Source organism: Lissotriton vulgaris, chromosome 7 (genome assembly GCF_964263255.1).
Source record: "Lissotriton vulgaris chromosome 7, aLisVul1.2, whole genome shotgun sequence".
Lineage (NCBI taxonomy): Eukaryota > Metazoa > Chordata > Amphibia > Caudata > Salamandridae > Lissotriton > Lissotriton vulgaris.
In genome coordinates this window covers 62,790,778-62,810,968 of record NC_141695.1, presented here as the reverse complement: position 1 = coordinate 62,810,968, position 20,191 = coordinate 62,790,778, and the positions used below count along the sequence as shown (strand labels likewise).

The 20,191-nt window shown below is 47.0% G+C and overlaps 1 protein-coding gene across 1 annotated transcript in view; it reads left to right on the top strand.

Moving 5' to 3' along the window:
- Nucleotides 1–15,710, top strand: part of LOC147700724 (C-type lectin domain family 2 member H-like) — a 42,365-nt gene extending 26,655 nt beyond the window's left edge. Inside the window, exons 5-7 of the mRNA XM_086928469.1 lie at nucleotides 5,272–5,375; nucleotides 9,940–10,073; nucleotides 14,786–15,710. Coding sequence (XP_086784595.1) covers nucleotides 5,272–5,375; nucleotides 9,940–10,054 — 219 coding nt within the window. The 3' untranslated portion in view covers nucleotides 10,055–10,073; nucleotides 14,786–15,710. The remainder of the gene's footprint in view (nucleotides 1–5,271; nucleotides 5,376–9,939; nucleotides 10,074–14,785) is intronic.
- Nucleotides 15,711–20,191: the final 4,481 nt, after the last annotated feature.

Below are 20,191 nucleotides of genomic sequence, written 5' to 3'. Positions count from 1 at the left end.
TCAACTTTCCCAACCCCCAGGGGCTTTGAGGTCCCATCTTTCAGTGGCGGCAAGTAAATATAGCAAGGAATGAGCAGGGGGCCACACACTAACACATACACACTCACTAACACCCATGCATTCATACCCATGCATTTTCTTAAGAACACTGCTAATTTCTCCATTCTGGGCGATCGTAATTTGCACCTGGAGGATCCCGCATGCAATATCAGCGCTACTTTTATCTCTGATTTGGCAGCTATGAACATTGTATTACATAACTCCGGCCCCACTCATGCAGCTGGCCATCTACTAGACCCTATCTTTTCTAGTATATCCAATATTCATTGCTCTACGACTATCCTGCTATCCTGGTCTGACCATTTTGCCACAGGCTTCCATTTGGAAACCTCCGCTTGTCTTTCTTCTGCTAATCCTATTCTCAGGAAAGATACTACGAACTGGAAAAAAATAGATATGGCAATCCGTAATAAAATCTTGTCTTCCAATACTCCCATCTCTAAACACACACGGAGTACTCTTTCGGACACCGTATAAAAATAGCTTCTTAATGCTATTGACACCCGTCTCCCTCCTTCCATAAATACGACTAACAATCCTTGTCCTCCAGCGCCTTGGTTTACTAAAAAACAAAAAATAGAGAAAACCAAATGCAAGACGCTGTAAAGATGTTGGAGGAGGATCTACACGCCTGACTCCAAAATTGCCAAAAGAGGGTCTACTCGAGCGGAGTACGTTGCAGCAACCATTTTTGGTGCCTTGAACTCTTCAAAAACATTATTTAAAATGGTCAAGGAGCTTTCTGGCTCTGAAACGTGTTCTAGGCCCCCCTTCGCTTAACAATCAGCAATGTGAAGATTTGGCCGATTTCTTCCTCCAGAAAGTAGCCAAAATATACTCTGAAATATTGAGGCTGCAGCTTAGTAGCATACCTTCATTACAAACTGATATTCTCCCGAACCAGCATTTACGCTGCCTTTAAATGACAATGCCTGTCTGGCTCAAGATAGGGTGCCTTTTGCATCCACTAACAGACTGGACACATGGCCTCTATTAGACATGGATTCTTTTAAATGTCTTTTAGACAGTGTTAAATCAGGCTCTCCCAGGGACCCTCTCCCTATCTCTGTGCTTATACAGCTTGAGCCGTCATCTTTGCTGGTAATCCTGGACCTTCTTCATGCTTCCTTAGAGCAAGCAATAGTTCCATCAGAGTGGAAGCATGCTATGGTGCTGAAGAAGGCTAATGCTGACCTGGATTTGCCCTCGAATTACCGGACTATTTCTCTGTTACCGGCTTTTTGTAAGATCTTAGAGAAGCATATATACTCACAGCTGTCTGATTTTGCAGAGTCACAAAAATGTATTCACCCATCCCAATCGGGCTTTCGAGCCGAGTTTTCTACTGAAACAACTCTTCTCGGAGTCACGGATAGATTGCGTCTCCACCTAGATTCTGGAAATACGGTGGCTCTTATATTGCTTGACTTAAGCTCAGCATTTGACACTGTGTCTCATACCGTGTTAGTGAAAACTTTAAAATCATTGGGTATTTGTGGCTCAACTCTTAACTGGCTTATCTCCTTTCTTGCTAATCAGACCTTCCAAGTCTTTTCTCCAGTAGCTAGCTCCGATATCCATCTTTCGCCTTATGGAGTACCTCAGGGCTCCATTCTCAGCCCCCCATTATTCATTCTTTATGTTAGACCTTTGTCGGATGTTGCAGAAGAAGCTGGGTTGTCTTTGTTCTCTTACGCGGACGACATCCAAATCATCTTCTTGCTCTCAATGGAGAGGGCGGCTGAGACTTTCGCTCTCCAGTTGGGCTTGGGTGAAATTGGCTCATGGTTGCCGTATGGATGCGCGTATGGCGCTTTCACCCAAAGTAAAAAAAAAAGTTAATTCAAAAGGTTCAGTAGCGTGTTCGCTGAAGTGAAAGCGGCCACACTGGTAATTAAATCATTAAGCGTGGCCCCTAAAGTGAAAGCAGTCTGCGTTGGTAATTAAATAGGCGCGCCCGCTAAAGTGAAGGCGGATCGCGCTATATATAAAATAATTAAATAAGCGCGAAAGCCATGACGCGGACCGTACTGTAATTTGAATAAAAATACATCACTATTAAAATAAAAGCGGGCGGGTGCTGCAACGTCGTGAGTGGAATAGGGGAAGATCATTAAAGAAAATAGTGCTCACCAACTTATAACGCAGACCGTGTAACAACCAAAGTAAAAGGGCCAGTTCTCATGGAAGATTACAACTAAAGACAAGGTGGTACTAAGGAAGGACTCTCAAACCTATGTACGAATCAGAAGCCAGCATTTACGAAGGGCAATTACATAAGCCAATGACAAATATGGGTGGAGAGTGGGCAGGGTTTCAAGTGCAAACTCCAATATAGCATGCCGCACAACAGTGAATGCGCTGCCCAGGCTCGACCTAAAAATGTATTATACACAGTGTAAGTTAGACTGCTGCAAAATGATTTGATGTTTTACGATAAACTAAGTGGTTTAAACTTATATATTTTAGTAATAGGTAAATCATACCTAGTGCAAACATTTGTCAGATAAAAGTACACTTTCTAGAGCTCGTCTTATAACACCCTGACATTAAGTATCAAAAGGAAGAACTCTTTGTAGCCTCAGGTGATTCCATCAATTAAATCCTAAACTGGCTTCAAGCAGCCTTTACATTTGTGATTATCCTATTGCACACATTTACATTCTTTCAGGTAGCAGACGCCCTGGTGAGAATGCTTGTTTCATCCTTAGCTCTGTGTTCCTCCGTGAGCTTAGTAGCACAGGAAAACTCCCCCACACCTCAACCCTTCCCTCCCTTCATCTTTACGCAGAGGCCCTTAAAGGGCCACAATAACTGTTCAGGGAGGGTTGTTGGGCACTGATTTTGTAAAATGAAAAAACCATGGGGCATATGGATCCCCATAGATCCCGTCCACTTCGACCTATGATAACATGCACATGTCATTCAAGGTGAAGGAAGTGGGTGACATGGAGGCGGCCAGCAGGGTCATGTTCAGACTAAGCGCTCTGATCGTCCAGATCCCTTGGGTCTCAGAGTAACGGTCAGGAGAAAGAGGAAAGTAGTGAGATGTTTGGGTAACCTCAAAGAGAGAGCCCAAAGGAAGTGCTGCTATATGGGGGGTCCGGGGATATTGTTTTAGATTACAAATGATAGAGACCGCTTCCTCAGAGAGATGCCTTGAGGAAGGTGAGGAGTTTTTATGGCCTTTTATAGAGCTTTCTTGTGCAACAGGTGTAGTTCCATTGGGACCCAGGCTCACAACACCTCAGGTATGGTCAATATCTGTTTTGGTTTAATATATTTGTACTTTTATAAATCTCACATATAGCGTGGATTAAAAACTAAAGAAAAATACCCTTGAAATTATCTCCTAAGCGCTGTCCTGGAGATCACCCCTTCTCCCACTCTTCCTATTCTTGCCATACATTTTTGGAGGGGGGCCCCAGCACCAAAACATTTTGCTTGGGGGGGCTCAGAACAAAAAAGTTTGAAGACCTCTGGTATAGAAGGATAATATTTCCAATCTATTAGAAACTGGAGACAACTTTGAAACATCAGAGAATAGCACATTTCTTTGCACTCACACCCTGGTTACCTTTGCACCATAAGGGGCAGAGTTTACACACACACAACGATGATAAGGCTCTAGGGCGTATAACATCAGTTGGGAAAGATAGACGTAATCTTCCAAGTACGAGTTATAACAAGTATATCAGGATGAATGGCCTAAATTTACCCTGCAGTGTATAAGCATGACAAATAGAAAACGACTGCTAAAAAAGAAAAAAAAAAACGTTATCCTGATTTATTCACATATTCCTTCATCTTGGCTTAGAGTGATTTATACTTTCAGAAATAAGTTGCCTAAGCTTCTGGAAATAATTCATATAATCATTAACTTCTGAAGCCAGAGAATCTCTGCGAGAGGAAGAAGGAAAAACTAGTGGATTCATTCCTTGCATACAAAAAAGGGTGACACCTTGGTGGCTCTACAAGTTGCATCATCATAAGAGATGTCCACGGGTGGTACATGGCCACCCCAGTTATCTTGAGTTGCATTACAGCAGAATCGTATAATTTTCTCCAACCTGGTCAGTTTGCTCTCCTGACCTATCTGACTGTTGTGATCCAGGAGAAAGAGTTTATATGACTCCCACTGCCTCAGGAGGAAGGGTACTCCAGAACCTTGAAAGATATAGTGGATGTATCTCAGAAATGATGGTATAAAGTATTCCATGAAGAAACAAACATCGATCAAAAACATTGAGCCATTACGCTGTTGGTAAACTGGGAGAAAGGCATCAGAAATGGGAGGGGAACTTTTTCTGCTCCCCTCCTTTTTTTCTGATTCAGAAAGAGTGCCTGAATCCCGTTTTTTGAGTTGGATAGATTTGTCTGACACTTAAAAAGACTGTGGAACGTTAAAAAAACACTTTTGCGATTGTACATCGAGTGAATTTGAAAGCACAGGGTGTGCAACCACAAAAGAGCTTTGTATATCAGTCCCTTGATTCTTGTCTTCTGTACCCTAATTCTTTCTAGTCCTGAATTCCATAGCTCATTTCCATTTGATTTTGACTCTACCTCGTTGCTCCTCAATGACCCCCAAATAAACATGGAAACATGAAATTAGGAAGGGGTAGGCATTGCATTCTACACCTTCTTTACATCTTGTGTTTGGCCTTTATATTTGTTTTCGGGGTTTGGTGCCCGTGTGTTCTGATCTCTCTATTCAGTCTTGCAGACTGCATGATGTGAGTCTGAGGGTTAGCCAGTGTTGAGTTGGGGGGCTCACTTGAAGAGGGGTTTAACAAAGTCAACACTGCTCCTGGAGGGATTTGAGTTCATCTACAGAAGACATCATATACTTTGGAGCTGGTTAAATAAACTTACTTGATGCATCTTTCTACACCTGGACAGTGGAGGTATTATTTGTAATGAGGATGCAAGTCAGACTTGCGCGTGCCTAGCTCAAGAAGATTTGGTCCATCAGGTAAGTGGCCGTAGCAGCCTCCTTCGATCCTAGCGCTGTCCTGACCCTCAAGGTATTCAGTTGACCATCCATTCTGGTGTGTTGTCATTCGTTACATTATTTTCCCACTGCTGAACCTGCTCCCTTCTTCATGGTCTAATGTCTCTGTGTCTAATGATAGTGGGCCTCAGGGTTAACCCTGGAACACCTCCTTCTACTCTTGCTTGTGATATTAATTTGCCTGTTTCTAATTTCAGGATACAATAAGACGGTACAAAATCATTGACGATCCTTGGATTGGACTGTGGAAAATCAATAAGATTTGGGAGTGGCTCAATGGCATTCCCTTTTCAAATTCATTGTGAGTATCTCATGTGGACACCTAATACTTCTGTGCAGAAAATTGCACATATTAGCTGGATCCTCAACATTTGGCCCACAACAAATGTATAACTGGTGGAGTAAAATGACTTAGCCGTGGAGTAGCCGTTAGTGCTCCATGCTTGCATGGTGACAGTAAAGAGTAGTGTTCAGAACCTTCACTCTGGCACAGTCACAACTGCTCTTTTTAAGTCTGGCTTGGCAACTTGCTGTCTGCCTAACTCATGTTAACACGACACACGACACTTGACAAGAGATAAAAAAACATAAAAGAAAATCAACTTCTAGAATCTTTGGGTCAGCCCCCTAAGCTATCGGCTTGTTTCAATGAGGCCGCTTTGGGCATTGGCTTCTTCCGGTGTGTCAAGTTTTAGGATTGCCCCAAAGGATTTAGAAAATAGTTATTTTTGGCAGTTAAAATTTATATGGAAATTAAATTTAAAATGTGGACCAAGTTGCTGCTGACAGCACTATCTGTTCCATACAGCAGCAGAATTCATGAAGGGCAGGTGTGTCTCTGTATAATTTTTATTTTTTCTCAAGCACAAACGGTTGTTAGTTTTCTGCTGGTTGTCAGCTGTCAAACTTTGTGTACCATGTCCTGTATTTTAAAATGTTAGTTTTAATGTAAACTAATTTTATTTATTTAAGATATAATGGTGAGTTGCTGGTGCGGCAACACCTTCAGATATCTGTGACAATGAATTCACAGTAAGACACGTTAACTGTATTGTATGGTTAATAAAAACCTTTACAAACAGTCAAAACATTGAAATATTAGAAATTCAAGTAAAACAGAATGATAAAAAAATTGCTGGGAGACGACTAAGGTAAATTTGATATATCTTGCTTTCCTAGTGGGTGGGAGACACGCAATGCATGTGGTAGGATAGACCTTTATAAATAGGATTAAGCAGTGGGCCTGCGCCACAAGACACAGGACTTGACAGTAATTTTACCAGTTCACTAATTTTCAGAGAAATTTTATTTTGTTAATGCTTCCAAACCAGTGACTGCTACAGGCATCAGGGTTGCAAGACCTTTGATATAGAATTACAGAGAAGAAATGTGTGAAGGCTGGGAGCTGTGATGGAACCTCTGCAATCCAAAGACTGGCGTTGATCTATCTGCATAAGCATGTCCTGGTGCTCAGAAAGAGTATTATCTTCTATACTAATATAATAAAGAGAGAGCCCAAACCTTTGAGGCGGGTAATCTCAGGAACCATAGCACCAATCATACACCCAATACAGCGTTGGAAAGGGCAGTTGCAGCAGAAGAACATAGGCTATGCAGACGCCCACCTTATACATTTAAAAGGTAAAAGAACCGTGCCAGCAAAGTAGTCCCTTGTGGGCGTGTCTGCGTTGTGCTGTGGGCGTGTGCTGTGGGCGTGACAAATGCTGGGGGCGTGTGGTACGTTCCACCCTTCATGCCATGTCTCATATTGTGTGCTGTGGGCGTGTGCTGGGGGCGTGGGCGTGTGCGGGGCGCGATTACAGAAAAAAAAGTGAGCGTTGTGCCCAATATTTCATTATTTTTTCGGCTTGGTAAAAGCATATAAAATGTAATGCCATGCGTTATAATGGCATTGCAGAGTCATTGTACTTTCGTAATGAAAGTATGCGGAGTGATGGTATGCGGAAAGAAAGTTGCGGAATAATGGGTGTTTTCCCTCCCCAAGTAAGGACATTGGTGGCACGGCGGCCCACATCTCCAGAAAACATACTCATATTTTTTCACCACCCATTTGAAAAATGCACAGGTTTCTCTCATTAATGGCCAGCACCGACATACACTTTTAGACAAACCTTCCGCCACTAGTTCTAGAATTGCGAACTTTAGAGCTGGGGAGCTACGTTCGAATTTCGGCATCAGCTTAACATTCTGTGATTCGAGGCAAATCGCTTTGTCTTCCCGTGTCTACCACAAATGAATGTGTTCTTCTGTAATGTAAATTGTGCTCATGCCATGTTGTTGAGTTTGCGCTATATAATATTGCAAGGAAAAATAAAGTAGGGAAACTCGAGTTCACACATTACTGAATGCGCAATCTTAAGTGCATCAGCAGTGCACTGTGAATCGGAGCGTTTCACAGGCCGGTCACAGATAAGAAATGCTATCAAAACGAAATTCTACAAAACAATATACTACTGGCTGGCAGCAATTCATACCCGGAAACGTCGAGACGGGCTGCTAGTCTTGGATAAAAGGCGTCTTGCAATAAGTGACAAATTCAAAAAGAACAATTTATGGATGGAATACTGAACAATGGATAGGATTAATTCGAGCAGTCCATCCATCAACGTATTGTTTTTGCATTTGCCGTCCTAGGTGCGGCGGGTATGCCCCGACGTGGGTCCCATGCTCACTGTGCCACTGGAACCAAAGTGTACCTGGCTGAAGAGCCCTAATTAGGGTGAAACCGGTGATAGGTTGCTGGTGTTCCAGTTCATGGAGAACCTGGCCTGGCAGTTCGGGCTGGACTGTTCCCATGAGCAGCAGGGCCTAGACTGATATGGCCGTGCCTGAGCTGAGGTGGCGTAGTGGGCAAAAAACAATGGATTGGGATGCAGCCCAGAGCGATTGCCAGCAGCAGAGATTAATTCAGCATTCCTCCTATCCCCTTGTTGTTTTTGCAAATAGTTGAATAGCAGGGGTTCTGCAGCAAGCAGAGGGGACAAACCTAAGAATTTCTTGAGGGGCCAGCAGATTCAAAGCGATGCCACATTGTTGCTCCATCCAAATCATTGTTGTAGTGCAAGCACTGTTATTAACATTATCCTCTAAAGACAAAAGTCTGATCCTGCTTAGTTTCCTTTGTGCTATTACATTCCCAGCAAGCATGTAGCACTTTACATATTATTAAAATCAGGAATGAGTGAGAATCCTTACTAGTCAGGCTGCCGAAGAGCTTCTTCAGGCCTGGGGATACCTTTGGAGAAGAAACTCCGTGCACATATTGTGTGCATGATCAAAGGACATGTCACAGCCTGCAACTCATGCTATATAGATATATTTGAAAAGATATCGGTTTTGAGAGTGCATCAGAATTCCTAGTAGATGTTGCTAGTGTGCAGTTCAATAAGTGGGGAACACAGAAAATGCTGTGGCGTGATCCATCCTATATTGATGATAATTTAAGAAATTGGTACTAGAGTGTGAATTAGGACATTGGAAAGTTGAGAGCTCAGTTGTGAGTGATAGAGAGACAATGGTGTTTGCAAGCTGTCAGAGACCCACTCCCATCAATAGTTTGATGAAGCAGAACATATCCTCTTCCTCTCCCTGTCCTCTGAACATAGGTCGTTTTGAAGGGTACTGGGAAGACACGAGATCATAGTCCAACTAACAAGAGGAGAAGCTTTGCCTCCAATCCTTGCACAGCTCCTGCTGTCGCTGTTGTGCAGTGAACAAGCGGAGATGCATAAGGGAAATGAGAGACCCCATGGTCCCTGCCTCTGCCATGTCAAACAGAACAATAGAATTAGGCACACTTTGGAGACTCTTCTTTTTCTGTGGCTCCCACTGTCCATGCAAGACATCTGCTGCTAAGGCTGTGCGCACTGATGGGTGGCCTCAGAGGTATTCAGTGATGGCTGTGCGTGGTGCGGGGGAGATACTGAAAGCCTCTGGGTCTTTAACCCGCTCTCTCTCCTGGAATAATTGTTCTTCATAATTTGGAAATTCTGATCTCCTGGAGGATTATTTTTTAATGACCCTGTAGGTCACAGTAACCCTATACCTCGCTGCTGCGGGATGTACCAGTTGCTAAAGGTCCTCAACCATAGAGCAAGGGTTAGGGCCATTAACAACCAATATAGCCTAAGGCCGATAAAGCTATTAGAACATTCTTTCCATTTAATGTTCTATATTAACCCCTCCCATGCTCATGACGGAGCCGCTCCGTCATGAGCATCGGCTGAGCTGTGCTCATGACGGAGCGGTTCCGTCATGGCCCTGCCGCCGCGCCTGCGCGGCGCTGATTTTGCGCCTGTGCGGCGCGTTCTATTGAGCGGGCGGGGTCATGACGGAACCGCTCCGTCATGAGCACAGCTCAACCGCGGCTTGTGACGGAGCGGCTCCGTCACGAGCATGCGAGCGCCGCTCGGCCCCCCCGCGCCCCCAGCGCTGCGGCGGAATTGCCGCTGCAGCGAAGGGGTTAAACAGGGATAAACAGAAAGACATTGTTTACCCAGAGGCCTTTCATTGCCTTCAATAGAGAGCTCAATATCTCAGTGGTCTAATAGCAATTTGTCAAGCCCTTCTCTATTATTATGGGCCTGAGCTGAAAGTTGGATGGGGAATTTATTAGCCTGTGTAGCCTACTGCCCCAGCCTACATGTCTGTTTACATATGGTAATTCTTTAAGATAACTTACTTACTATAAGGCCATCATCTAAAACACTTTAATAATCAGATTCCAATATCAGAATGTAGTCTTGGTTCAGAGCTGGTCTTATTAATTAATGAAATATTTATGCAGTGCAAATCCTCTGACACATCTGCTTCATGGCTGTCTGTCTTTTGTCCTTTCTCCACAGACTGCCTTTGGCCCCCGCCCAGGATGTACCCGGCCTAGATTGCGCCTACTTGAATGAAAAAGAATTCGGAGTATTGGAGTGCACCACAGAGCGCCACTTTATCTGCACCATTTAGAGCTCCTTTCCTGTGGCAGGTACAGTCCTCACCCTCTTTTGACCAGGTGCCATTTCGACATGCAACTCACTCTGTAGCATCTCCCAGATGCACATAACTCCTTCAGATTTCTTTCATGATGGTTTTTGTAATTGTTCTGTGTGGCAAGGGCTGACATGTGAATTGCAACAGACCATCAACATCATAGTAGACAGTGAAAAAGAATTAGGTTTATGTCTTTTCAGAATACACGAGAAGCTACTAAAAATGCCTTCAATCTTGGGGCGACTCCAATCACACGAAGTCCCTAAAAGTTATTAATCAAGCCATGTCACAATTCAGACTTCAACGTATGAGTTCACGTAAGGTCAAAAAGGCTCCCAAGACATTCCTATTTCTTCATAGCCCTGTGCTTTATGCATTATGCATTAAGAGTCGAGTATAATTTTTATAAACAGACAGATAGGCAAGCTTCTTTCAACATTTTTAGCAAAGTAAAACAGTAATTTTGACTCGCCTCCCCAAAAATCATATTTTGTACATCTTCTGTAGTATCCTCGACTCGCATTGGTGGCCACTGTTTACTAGAGTCGACCTCGGTTTTAGTTCCAAGGGATAAATTAAGTACTGTGATTATGACAGTGCCCCTTTAAACTAGAAGAAATTCTGTAGACCTTCGGCCGTATTCTGCATTGTGATTGTTTGTGCCCGGCTCGCCTTTTAACCCCTTGGCTGCGGTGCCTATTCCGCCGCAGTGCTAAGGGGCGGGGCGGCCACGTGGTGGGCGCATGCTGGTGACGGAACCGCTCCGTCACCAGCCGCGGTTGCGCTGTGCTCATGACGGAGCGGTTCCGTCACGGCCCCGCCCGCTCAATGGAACGCTCAGCGCAGGCGCGGAATCCGCGCCACGCAGGCGTGCCAAGCGGGCCGTGACGGAACTGCTCCGTCATCAGCACAGCGCAACCGCGGCTGATGACGGAGTGGTTCTGTCACCAGCAGGGGAGGGGTTAAAAGGTGCCCCGAGCTCAAACAATCACGATGCACCCCATTATGAGCAGCTGCTCCATGTATTCACAGCGCAGGCAGCACCCACCTGCACTTTTCTTTTAGGGGGTCAATAGAGATCCCCTTGTAGGCAGGAGCAGTCAGTTACTGCACCCACCTGTAAGGGTATGACTGGGGGGGTCCATGGGACCCCCTGCAGAGGGCTGTTCTCTGGAGGCGCACTAAAAGTGTGCCACCTTTTAAATGGAGCACTGTCAGTGTGCCTCCTGAGGGCTTCTTAGACCCTGTGCCCACTTCTGTAATATGGCGCAGGGTCAGAGTCAAAGGAATTCCCTCATTCCCTCATTCCCGCACGCCCCTATGCAATGAGGGAACCCCCTCTGAAGGTATCGCTGGTGCTTTAAGTCCACCAGCGCTATTGGTTTTATGAAAGGAGATGCACAGGCGTCTGCGCCTCCTTCTATAATACCAAAGTACCCAGGGGCGCGCAAAGCAGGCGCAAATGCCTGTTGCGCCCCTAGAGTATTTCGGTGCAAGCTTTCAGTGACTCGCTCCTAACATTTTTATGTCTTATTGTGCTCTCTATTTGCTGATAAGAAATTGAGATTAGCTCATGGATGAAAGCATGGAAGTACAATTCTGAAATTTATAATTTGTGTATAATTTTAATTATATGTGATATACCTAAGCAGTTCATCCATGAGCACTCTTACTTACAAGCTAATCTGTATTTTATGCACAGGTGACTGCCTCTCAGTATCCTTTTGAAAGGATGGTCATGTAGGCTAGCAGACTTTCACATACCTGCTAGGTAACCTATGTCAAGTGTAATACCCACAGCCCGGCCTGGCTTGGGAGCCAACAACAATGCACACTCTGAGACTTTGGAGCTGGCAAATTGTAATCCACAAAGCACAACTAAATGTCCCAGACTAATCAAGGTCAAAGGTTAGAGTGCTGGTGTTCCTGGCTACTAGGATTATAGATACCGTGCGCACCCGCACCCCTCCTCCCTCCCCCCCTAACCATCTTCGGCGCGATGTGAACCTAACGGGTGAGTAGCAAGCTTATAATTCCCTGATTTATTGAGCCGGAGGCGGAAAGTTGCTTTACGAGGCCTCCTTAAGTATTCGGGTAGCCTTGAACAAGCCCTCGAGGCCTAGCTCAAAGAAGGTGGAGTCTAGGTTCAGAGGGTGAATCCTAGGTTCAGAGGGTGAATCCTAGGTTCAGAGGGTGGAGTCTAGGTTCAGAGGGTGGAGTCTAGGTTCAGAGGGTGGAGTCTAGGTTCAGAGGGTGGAGTCTAGGTTCAGAGGGTGAAGCCTAGTTTCAGAGGGTGAATCCTAGTTTCAGAGGGTGAATCCTAGGTTCAGAGGGTGGAATCCTAGGTTCAGAGGGTGGAATCCTAGGTTCAGAGGGTGGAATCCTAGGTTCAGAGGGTGAGTCTAGGAGGTTCAGAGGGTGGAGCCTAGGAGGTTCAGAGGGTGGAGCCTAGGAGGTTCAGAGGGTGAAGCCTAGGTTCCGAGGGTGAAGCCTAGGTTCCGAGGGTGAAGCCTAGGTTCCGAGGGTGGAAGCCTAGGTGATTCAGAGGGTGGAAGCCTAGGTTCAGAGGGTGAAGCCTAGGTTCAGAGGGTGGAAGCCTAGGTTCAGAGGGTGGAAGCCTAGGTTCAGAGGGTGGAAGCCTAGGTTCAGAGGGTGGAAGCCTAGGTTCAGAGGGTGGAAGCCTAGGTTCAGAGGGTAAAGCCTAGGTTCCGAGGGTGAAGCCTAGGTTCCGAGGGTGAAGACTAGGAGGTTCAGAGGGTGGAAGACTAGGAGGTTCAGAGGGTGGAAGCCTAGGTGATTCAGAGGGTGGAAGCCTAGGTGATTCAGAGGGTGGAAGCCTAGGTTCAGAGGGTGGAAGCCTAGGTTCAGAGGGTGAAGCCTAGGTTCAGAGGGTGAAGCCTAGGTTCAGAGGGTGAAGCCTAGGTTCAGGGGGTGAAGTCTAGGTTCAGGGGGTGAAGCCTTGGTTCAGAGGGTGAAGCCTAGGTTCAGAGTGTGGAAGCCTAGGTTCAGAGTGTGGAAGCCTAGGTTCAGAGTGTGGAAGCCTAGGTTCAGAGTGTGGAAGCCTAGGTTCAGAGTGTGGAAGCCTAGGTTCAGAGTGTGGAAGCCTAGGTTCAGAGTGTGGACGCCTAGGTTCAGAGTGTGGAAGCCTAGGTTCAGAGTGTGGAAGGCTAGGTTCAGAGTGTGGAAGGCTAGGTTCAGAGTGTGGAAGGCTAGGTTCAGAGTGTGGAAGGCTAGGTTCAGAGTGTGGAAGGCTAGGTTCAGAGTGTGGAAGGCTAGGTTCAGAGTGTGGAAGGCTAGGTTCAGAGTGTGGAAGGCTAGGTTCAGAGGGTGGAAGCCTAGGTTCAGAGGGTGGAAGCTAGGTTCATTTCAACACAAATGTTAGTTGCACATAAGGAGCTGAATGTCAGGCAAGAATCGTGGACACACAACCCTTCAATATATCAAAATCTACGAAAAAGTAAATGGAGAAGTGGGATTAGAAGAACAGAAGGCATACAAAGAACAAACCCACAGTAACAGTGCAAACCCAATAACAGTAATGCAAAATAACAGAGTGGTGAACCCAGGTTACCAGGCTAGGCACACTATGCAATGTTTCTGCTCGCTATATGATCATGAACCAGGGCACAACCCTGAAAGGGAGTACAGAAGCACAATCCCAATGCAATTATTCAAACATTAAAATGGTTCATTGATGTTCAAAGACACACCTGTCCGTATGTTATTCCAGTGTTCTGCGTCAAGAAAAGTGTGGGTGGTCACGTATTGTACTAGAAACGAGCCACAGAGCAGGCATGGCTATCTGTCCTCAAGGCCAGTCCCTTCCCCATCACTTTAATTTTACATCCAGTGGTCCATCTGAGAAACCCAGTGATCCGCAGGTAGAGAATGTGATAAAGAGACAGATGATAAAATAGAAATTCAGACGTAGAGACGTCAACTTCCTATCCATCTGGATCCTCCTGGTGGTTATATTATGTTAAAATAGTCTCTTCTATCTTCACACAGGTCCTAAAACATCCCCATTGCGTTAGCCCCCTGCTAGTTCCTTGACGGGGGTAACAGTCAGTGCTCTCACCTAGTGGCTGTGACATTCCAAATGTTTTCCCCATTCCATGCTCTTTGCGCCAGCCACATCGTAATGGAAATCTATGCTTCTCCTGGGCTACATGCGCTCAACATTTTCAAAGCTCACTGAGCCAACTGATGGGTAAGAAATTGCCGCTTGGCATTGAAAATGTTTTGAGTAATGAACCCTGAGCGTAGATTTTTCATTTATAATATTGATTTTTCCCCAAAAAAATTCTGATTGGCGGATATCCCCAAGCAATCGCTACTCCTTGAAAATCATCCACGAGCCTAATATGCTCATTCCTAATAAACCCCCCAAAAAGCAGATTACCTCTGCAGCCATATAAAAGGGCATCAGTAGCTTAGACTTCTGTTGGAGAAGGAGACTTACCCTTCTAAATTTGTGTTAAAAAAAATTTCAAGGTTTTTTTCTTAGCAGTTTGCTGCGGGCACTGCCCAGTGCCAGATTTGGTGATTACCAAGGCTGCCTTGTCTTGTTTCCACCTAATGCCTGGTTTATCTGCCATCCTAACACTCTCTTCATCTCACTACTGCAGGGACTCTGCACCGCTGTGTCATGGAGATCTCGAGCAAAAAGTATTTGTGCTAACCACAACTTCACTTCTTTCCCCCCAGGGATTCCTGCATTGGGCTGAAGTAGGAGGTGATGATGATAAATGTTTAGGACAACATGAAGATGACGTATGAGCGCGAGGACACTACATGGAGAATGGACACTACTCTGCCATTGTCTCGGCTCTCTGATACGATGAAAACATCCTCCTTTTTGCACTTTCTGTCGCTTATTTGTACTACGAAAAGGGAACATGTTTACAGCTGGATTGACCTAAAGACCAGCAAATTACTGTTACTTCTTGAAAATGATGCGTTTGATGATGGACCGTTCCTGGCGCAGAGACTGTTTGTTGTCGATGGTGGTGCCCACCACAACAATCTTCTTTGGCGCCACCCCTCCTCGACCATCTCTTCGAATTTCCTCACTACCACCCTGCAACAGAGCCCATCATCTCTCCACTCACATGTAAATGTATGTGTAAATGTAAATGTATTTAAGCTTATATAGTGCACAGCTACCCACAAAGGGTTTCCCGGCGCTTGCTTAGGGAACCCGTCCTGGTATTCCCCTGTGAGATAACCCCGGCAGGGTATCCACAAGGTGAAAGCCAGGCATCCCGCCGCGAGGGGCCGTTGTGGAGATTAAGCAAGCAAGCATACATTTTGATTGTATTGAATTGCTAGTAAAGGCTGGTTTTACTAATGCACTCAGCTAGCCATGAAAAATACAGCTCTGTTCTTGGAAGCAGCAGCAGTCAAAACTGCACCTGAACAAAACTCTGATCTCTCTCTAGCAGGAACATTAAGCACAAGGGAAAGCTGGATGAACAGTTGCACTGCCCTAAAGCTGGTCCTGTTGATGAGTTCACTTCACGCTATGTTGTCCTTTTGATTGTAATGTGTGTGTTGTATGGACTTCTTTCATTTCCATTGTCCTATTTATCTGTCCAGTCTTCCAAGTTCAGCGCTGCTAATTTTTAGGTCTCGCCTTTTGTCGATGCGCATGCGCATCGAGCAAAGCGAGACTATTGCGAGTTATCCACTCTTTATCCACACTGCAAGGAATCGTGGCGATTCCTTGCAGTGCACGATAAATTTAAGGTCAATGCGCATGCGCATTAAGCTTATGCGCATGCGCATTGACCTTAAAAGCGCGTGCGCGTGCACGTCCGTCTCCTAACAACACACACACACCCTCTCCCCCGCTCCGCCCCCTCCCGCCGTGTCGCATTTCTCTTTCTCCTCCCCCTCCCCTCTCTTCCTTCCATCTAACCCCGTGTCGCACCTCTCCGCCCCCTCCCGCCGTGTCGCATTTCTCTTTCTCCTCCCCCTCCCCTCTCTTCCTTCCATCTAACCCCGTGTCGCACCTCTCCCCTCTCCGCCCCCTCCCCGCTCCGCCCCCTTCCCTCCGTGTCGCATTTCTCCTCTCCGAGCCGAGACTGTCGATGTGCGTCTCGCGCCTGCCTCGTGGCGCCTCCAAAGAGGTCTCTGAGATCTGCAGGGGGCGTCTCACTCCCACCGCTGAGCAGAGCCGTCCATGAGACAAGCCATGTGCGTCTCACACCCACCTCATAGCACCTCCAAAGAGACAGACTGGTCTGTGCCTCACCCCCACCTCCGACAAGCCAGGCTTGTCACCCCCGGGTCATGTGTTTCTCACACCCTCAGCTGAAGAGACGGACTGCCTCTGAGGCCGGTTTCATGTGCCTCACGTCCACTCCTGAAGAGAGTGCGCGATTCCGAGATCAGCCATGTGCTCTGCACAATCACCTTTCAAGAGACAGTCCGTCCCTGCGCTTCACACTCACCTCCAAAGAGACGCCCGCAACTGAGGCCGGCCATGTGCTCTGCACAGTCACCTTTCAAGAGACAGTCCGTCCCTGCTCCTCACACTCGCATCCGAAGAGACAAGCTTTCCCTGAACCCAGCATCCCGCCCTGAGGCCGGCCATGGGCTCCTCACTCACAAAGAGACAGTCCGTCCCCGAGACAGGCTATTTGCTTCTCACACTCACCTCTGGGACAGCCCACCCCCTGAGACATGCCACGCGCGCCTCACAGCTGCCGAACGAGAAGACAGCCCCACAATCCCCAAATTTCACATTCCCCAAACCCGCCGCCTAGGAAGCAGCCGTGTCGCGTCTCTCCTCCCCCCTCCCCTCGCGCCGTGTCGCATTTCTCCTCCCCCCTCCCCTCTCTTCCCTCCATAAAATAAAGTAACTGCTGTACATTGTCCAGACTTAGAAAAACAAGGTGCACCTATAGTCATATTTTTCGACTTTGTGCTCGGATGGGCAGTGCCAACACTCTACAACTGCTCACAGGAGAAACACCTAGACAGTGCTTCACAATCACGCCCTTTCCCCCATGTCCGGGAAGCCACTCGAACACCAACGCATTCACGTTATTCCTGCCACAATATTGTGTCCTCAAAACCTACTCACCCTCTGGTTGAAGGGAGTACAAAGTCTGATCATACACTTTGAACATATAGTCATTGTTTGGCTGCTGATGAACATCTGAATGAGCAATTATGTATATTTTACTTTCATGTCAATTTGCACCAGATTTGCACCAGATCCCGCTCCTGCCTTCGGTCTCCTCACAAGTTTGACCTGGGTCTTCTTGCTCTTTACTAAAATGGGAGATGTTTTCCTCCATAATCAGTGTATCTAAGGTGGAATCCTTTTTGCACTAAAGAGTACTTGTAGGCTGCAAGAAAAGAACATTTGGGAGCCCCTCATCTTGGTTCTGAGCACGTATTGAAACATTTGCTGGCGGTTTTGCATATGTAATTTAGGGTGACTGAGCTTCAAGAAAACTAAAGTATTCAGTGAAATTGTTGACTCTGTTTGGGAGTAATTCATAGAGGTGTCTCTCACTGGAGCTCATGGCTGAAAGAAAATAGAATGATACCACTTATGCCTTTCATGCATGGACAGTGTGCCCCCACAGCGGCTCGAGGTGCCAAGCCCCCAAACAGAAAAAAAGAGCGTGAACCCCTCACCCTCACTCACCCTCACCCCCTCACCCTCACTCACCCTCACTCACCCTCAACCCCTCACCCTCAATCACCCTCAACCCCTCACCCTCACCCACCTTCACTCACCCTCACTCACACTCACCCTCACCCACCCTCAACCCCTCATCCTCACTCACCCTCAACCCCTCACCCTCACTCACCCTCAACCCCTCACCCTCACTCACCCTCACTCACCCCCACTCACCGTCAACCCCTCACCCTCACTCACCCTCACCCACCCTCAACCCCTCACCCACCCTCAACCCCTCACCCACCCTCAACCCCTCACCCACCCTCAACCCCTCACCCACCCTCAACCCCTCACCCACCCTCAACCCCTCACCCTCAACCCCTCACCCTCAACCCCTCACCCTCAACCCCTCACCCTCAATCCCTCACCCACACTCACACTCACTCACCCACCCTCACCCTCACTCACACTCACCCACCCTCACTCACCCTCACTCACCTTCACCCTCACTCACCCTCAACCCCTCACCCTCACTCACCCCCACTCACCCTCAACCTCAACCCCTCACCCTCCCTCACCCTCACTCACCCTCAACCCCTCACCCTCACTCACCCTCAACCCCTCACCCTCACTCACCCTCAACCCCTCACCCTCAATCCCTCACCCTCACCCACACTCACCCCCACTCACCCCCACTCACCCTCACCCACCCTCACTCACCCTCACCCTCACCCACCCTCACTCACCCTCACTCACCCTCACCCTCACTCACCCTCAACCCCTCACCCACCCTCAACCCCTCACCCACCCTCAACCCCTCACCCACCCTCAACCCCTCACCCTCACTCACCCTCAACCCCTCACCCTCAACCCCTCACTCACCCTCACCCTCAACCCCTCAGCCTCACCCTCACTCACCCTCAACCCCTCACCCTCACTCACCCTCAACCTCATGCTAAAGATTTACAAAAAAAACCATAAACAATTCTAAAAGCACTAACTCTAATGCTGCGAGACCTATTGCATTTCTAATGCTTGTTCCATTTGCTTCTGTGTGACAAAATTTTAAAAACGTTGAATGTATTGTAAAGTGAACAACTTTTCCATTATTTGTAAAGCAAAAACTAATCACCCCTAAGGGTCTCAAGGCGCTGGGGCCCGTCGGGAAGACTATGTGAGCTATTGCTCAGAGTCACATGGTGCTGGCCTAACCTGCTGCCAGGGATTGAACCGTGAGCCCTGTGTTACAGAGTCAGCCACCTTGGCTGCTGCGCCACACCTTGTAAAACGAGCATTGTCTACAGTGCTGATCAGTGGAGGTCTTTACAGGTAGCAGTGGTGGTGGGGGTGGGGGGATTCCGAGGGAAGATGCCGAGGGAAAATTGAATAAATTGGCATTTGCCCCCGAAATCCCTCCCCTAACATGGCCCCATTGATGTTACCTGCAGGGACCGCGGCTGATGCTAATGCTTGCGCAAACGTACTACGACTATTCGTCCTGGTCTGTGTGCAGGCTGCCCTTTTGATTTATATCTTCCGCATCTGTTACCTGTTTAGTATTTAGCAAAATGATTTTTTTAAGTCTCAAAAGTGCACATTGCCAGAATAGTCCCTGGCACGCTAGTGAATTACTTTGAGTATGGATATCCTCGTCGAAGGGCAGTATGCTGTCACTCACAGTGAAGTTAACCAATGGCTAAAGTGGGCTGCCCCATGCTTTGTGCCACAGTGGGTGGAAGAAAAATGTGAGTGACACAACATCAGACCAATAGACAAAAGGGTCTGGCTGGAAGCCATTGTAAAAATACTATACATACAAATATAGTAAAATCCAAAGGTCTTCGCTAACACCAGATCTAACTAACAAAACACAGCACAGCTATAGGAGACACAGGACAAGAACTCTGTGCACATTTGCCATTTTTCACGTATGAGCACAATTAAAAATCGAACCTATTGGCTTTGACAACTATTTCTCATGAATCACAGCAAACACAAAAGTGTCCCGTTCTCAAGCAGATGCCCCGCCCCCTTCCTCGATTGTGTCTTGCTTACTATGACAAAGGCCACACGAGATCTTTACAGCCCTGTAACTGATGCACACAATCAAAGCAGGTACATGGACATTACACCAACCAACATACATACAAATACCGGCGTAGCAGTGGTCATATCAGTATTAAAACGTAATGAGACCTCAGAAAAGTACCCAGCTCAGCAGCAACAGCAAAACAGGAATCGGTTATAGCTGTAGGGTACACAGAACCGCCTGGACACTACACTAAAAGGTGGCCTGTGACACCAAGACTCGCAGGGCAAGGAGACCTCAGCAGGCTGCAATGAAATCCAATGTTTCCACTTTTGTTCCATTCTCATCACAGTGGTACATTCAAGAAAGCATCAGGCACTCTAGTCTGTGTTTCTGCTCAGACTAGCAGCCTGCTCCGGCCCTCACGTGCCTGTTCTGGGTGATT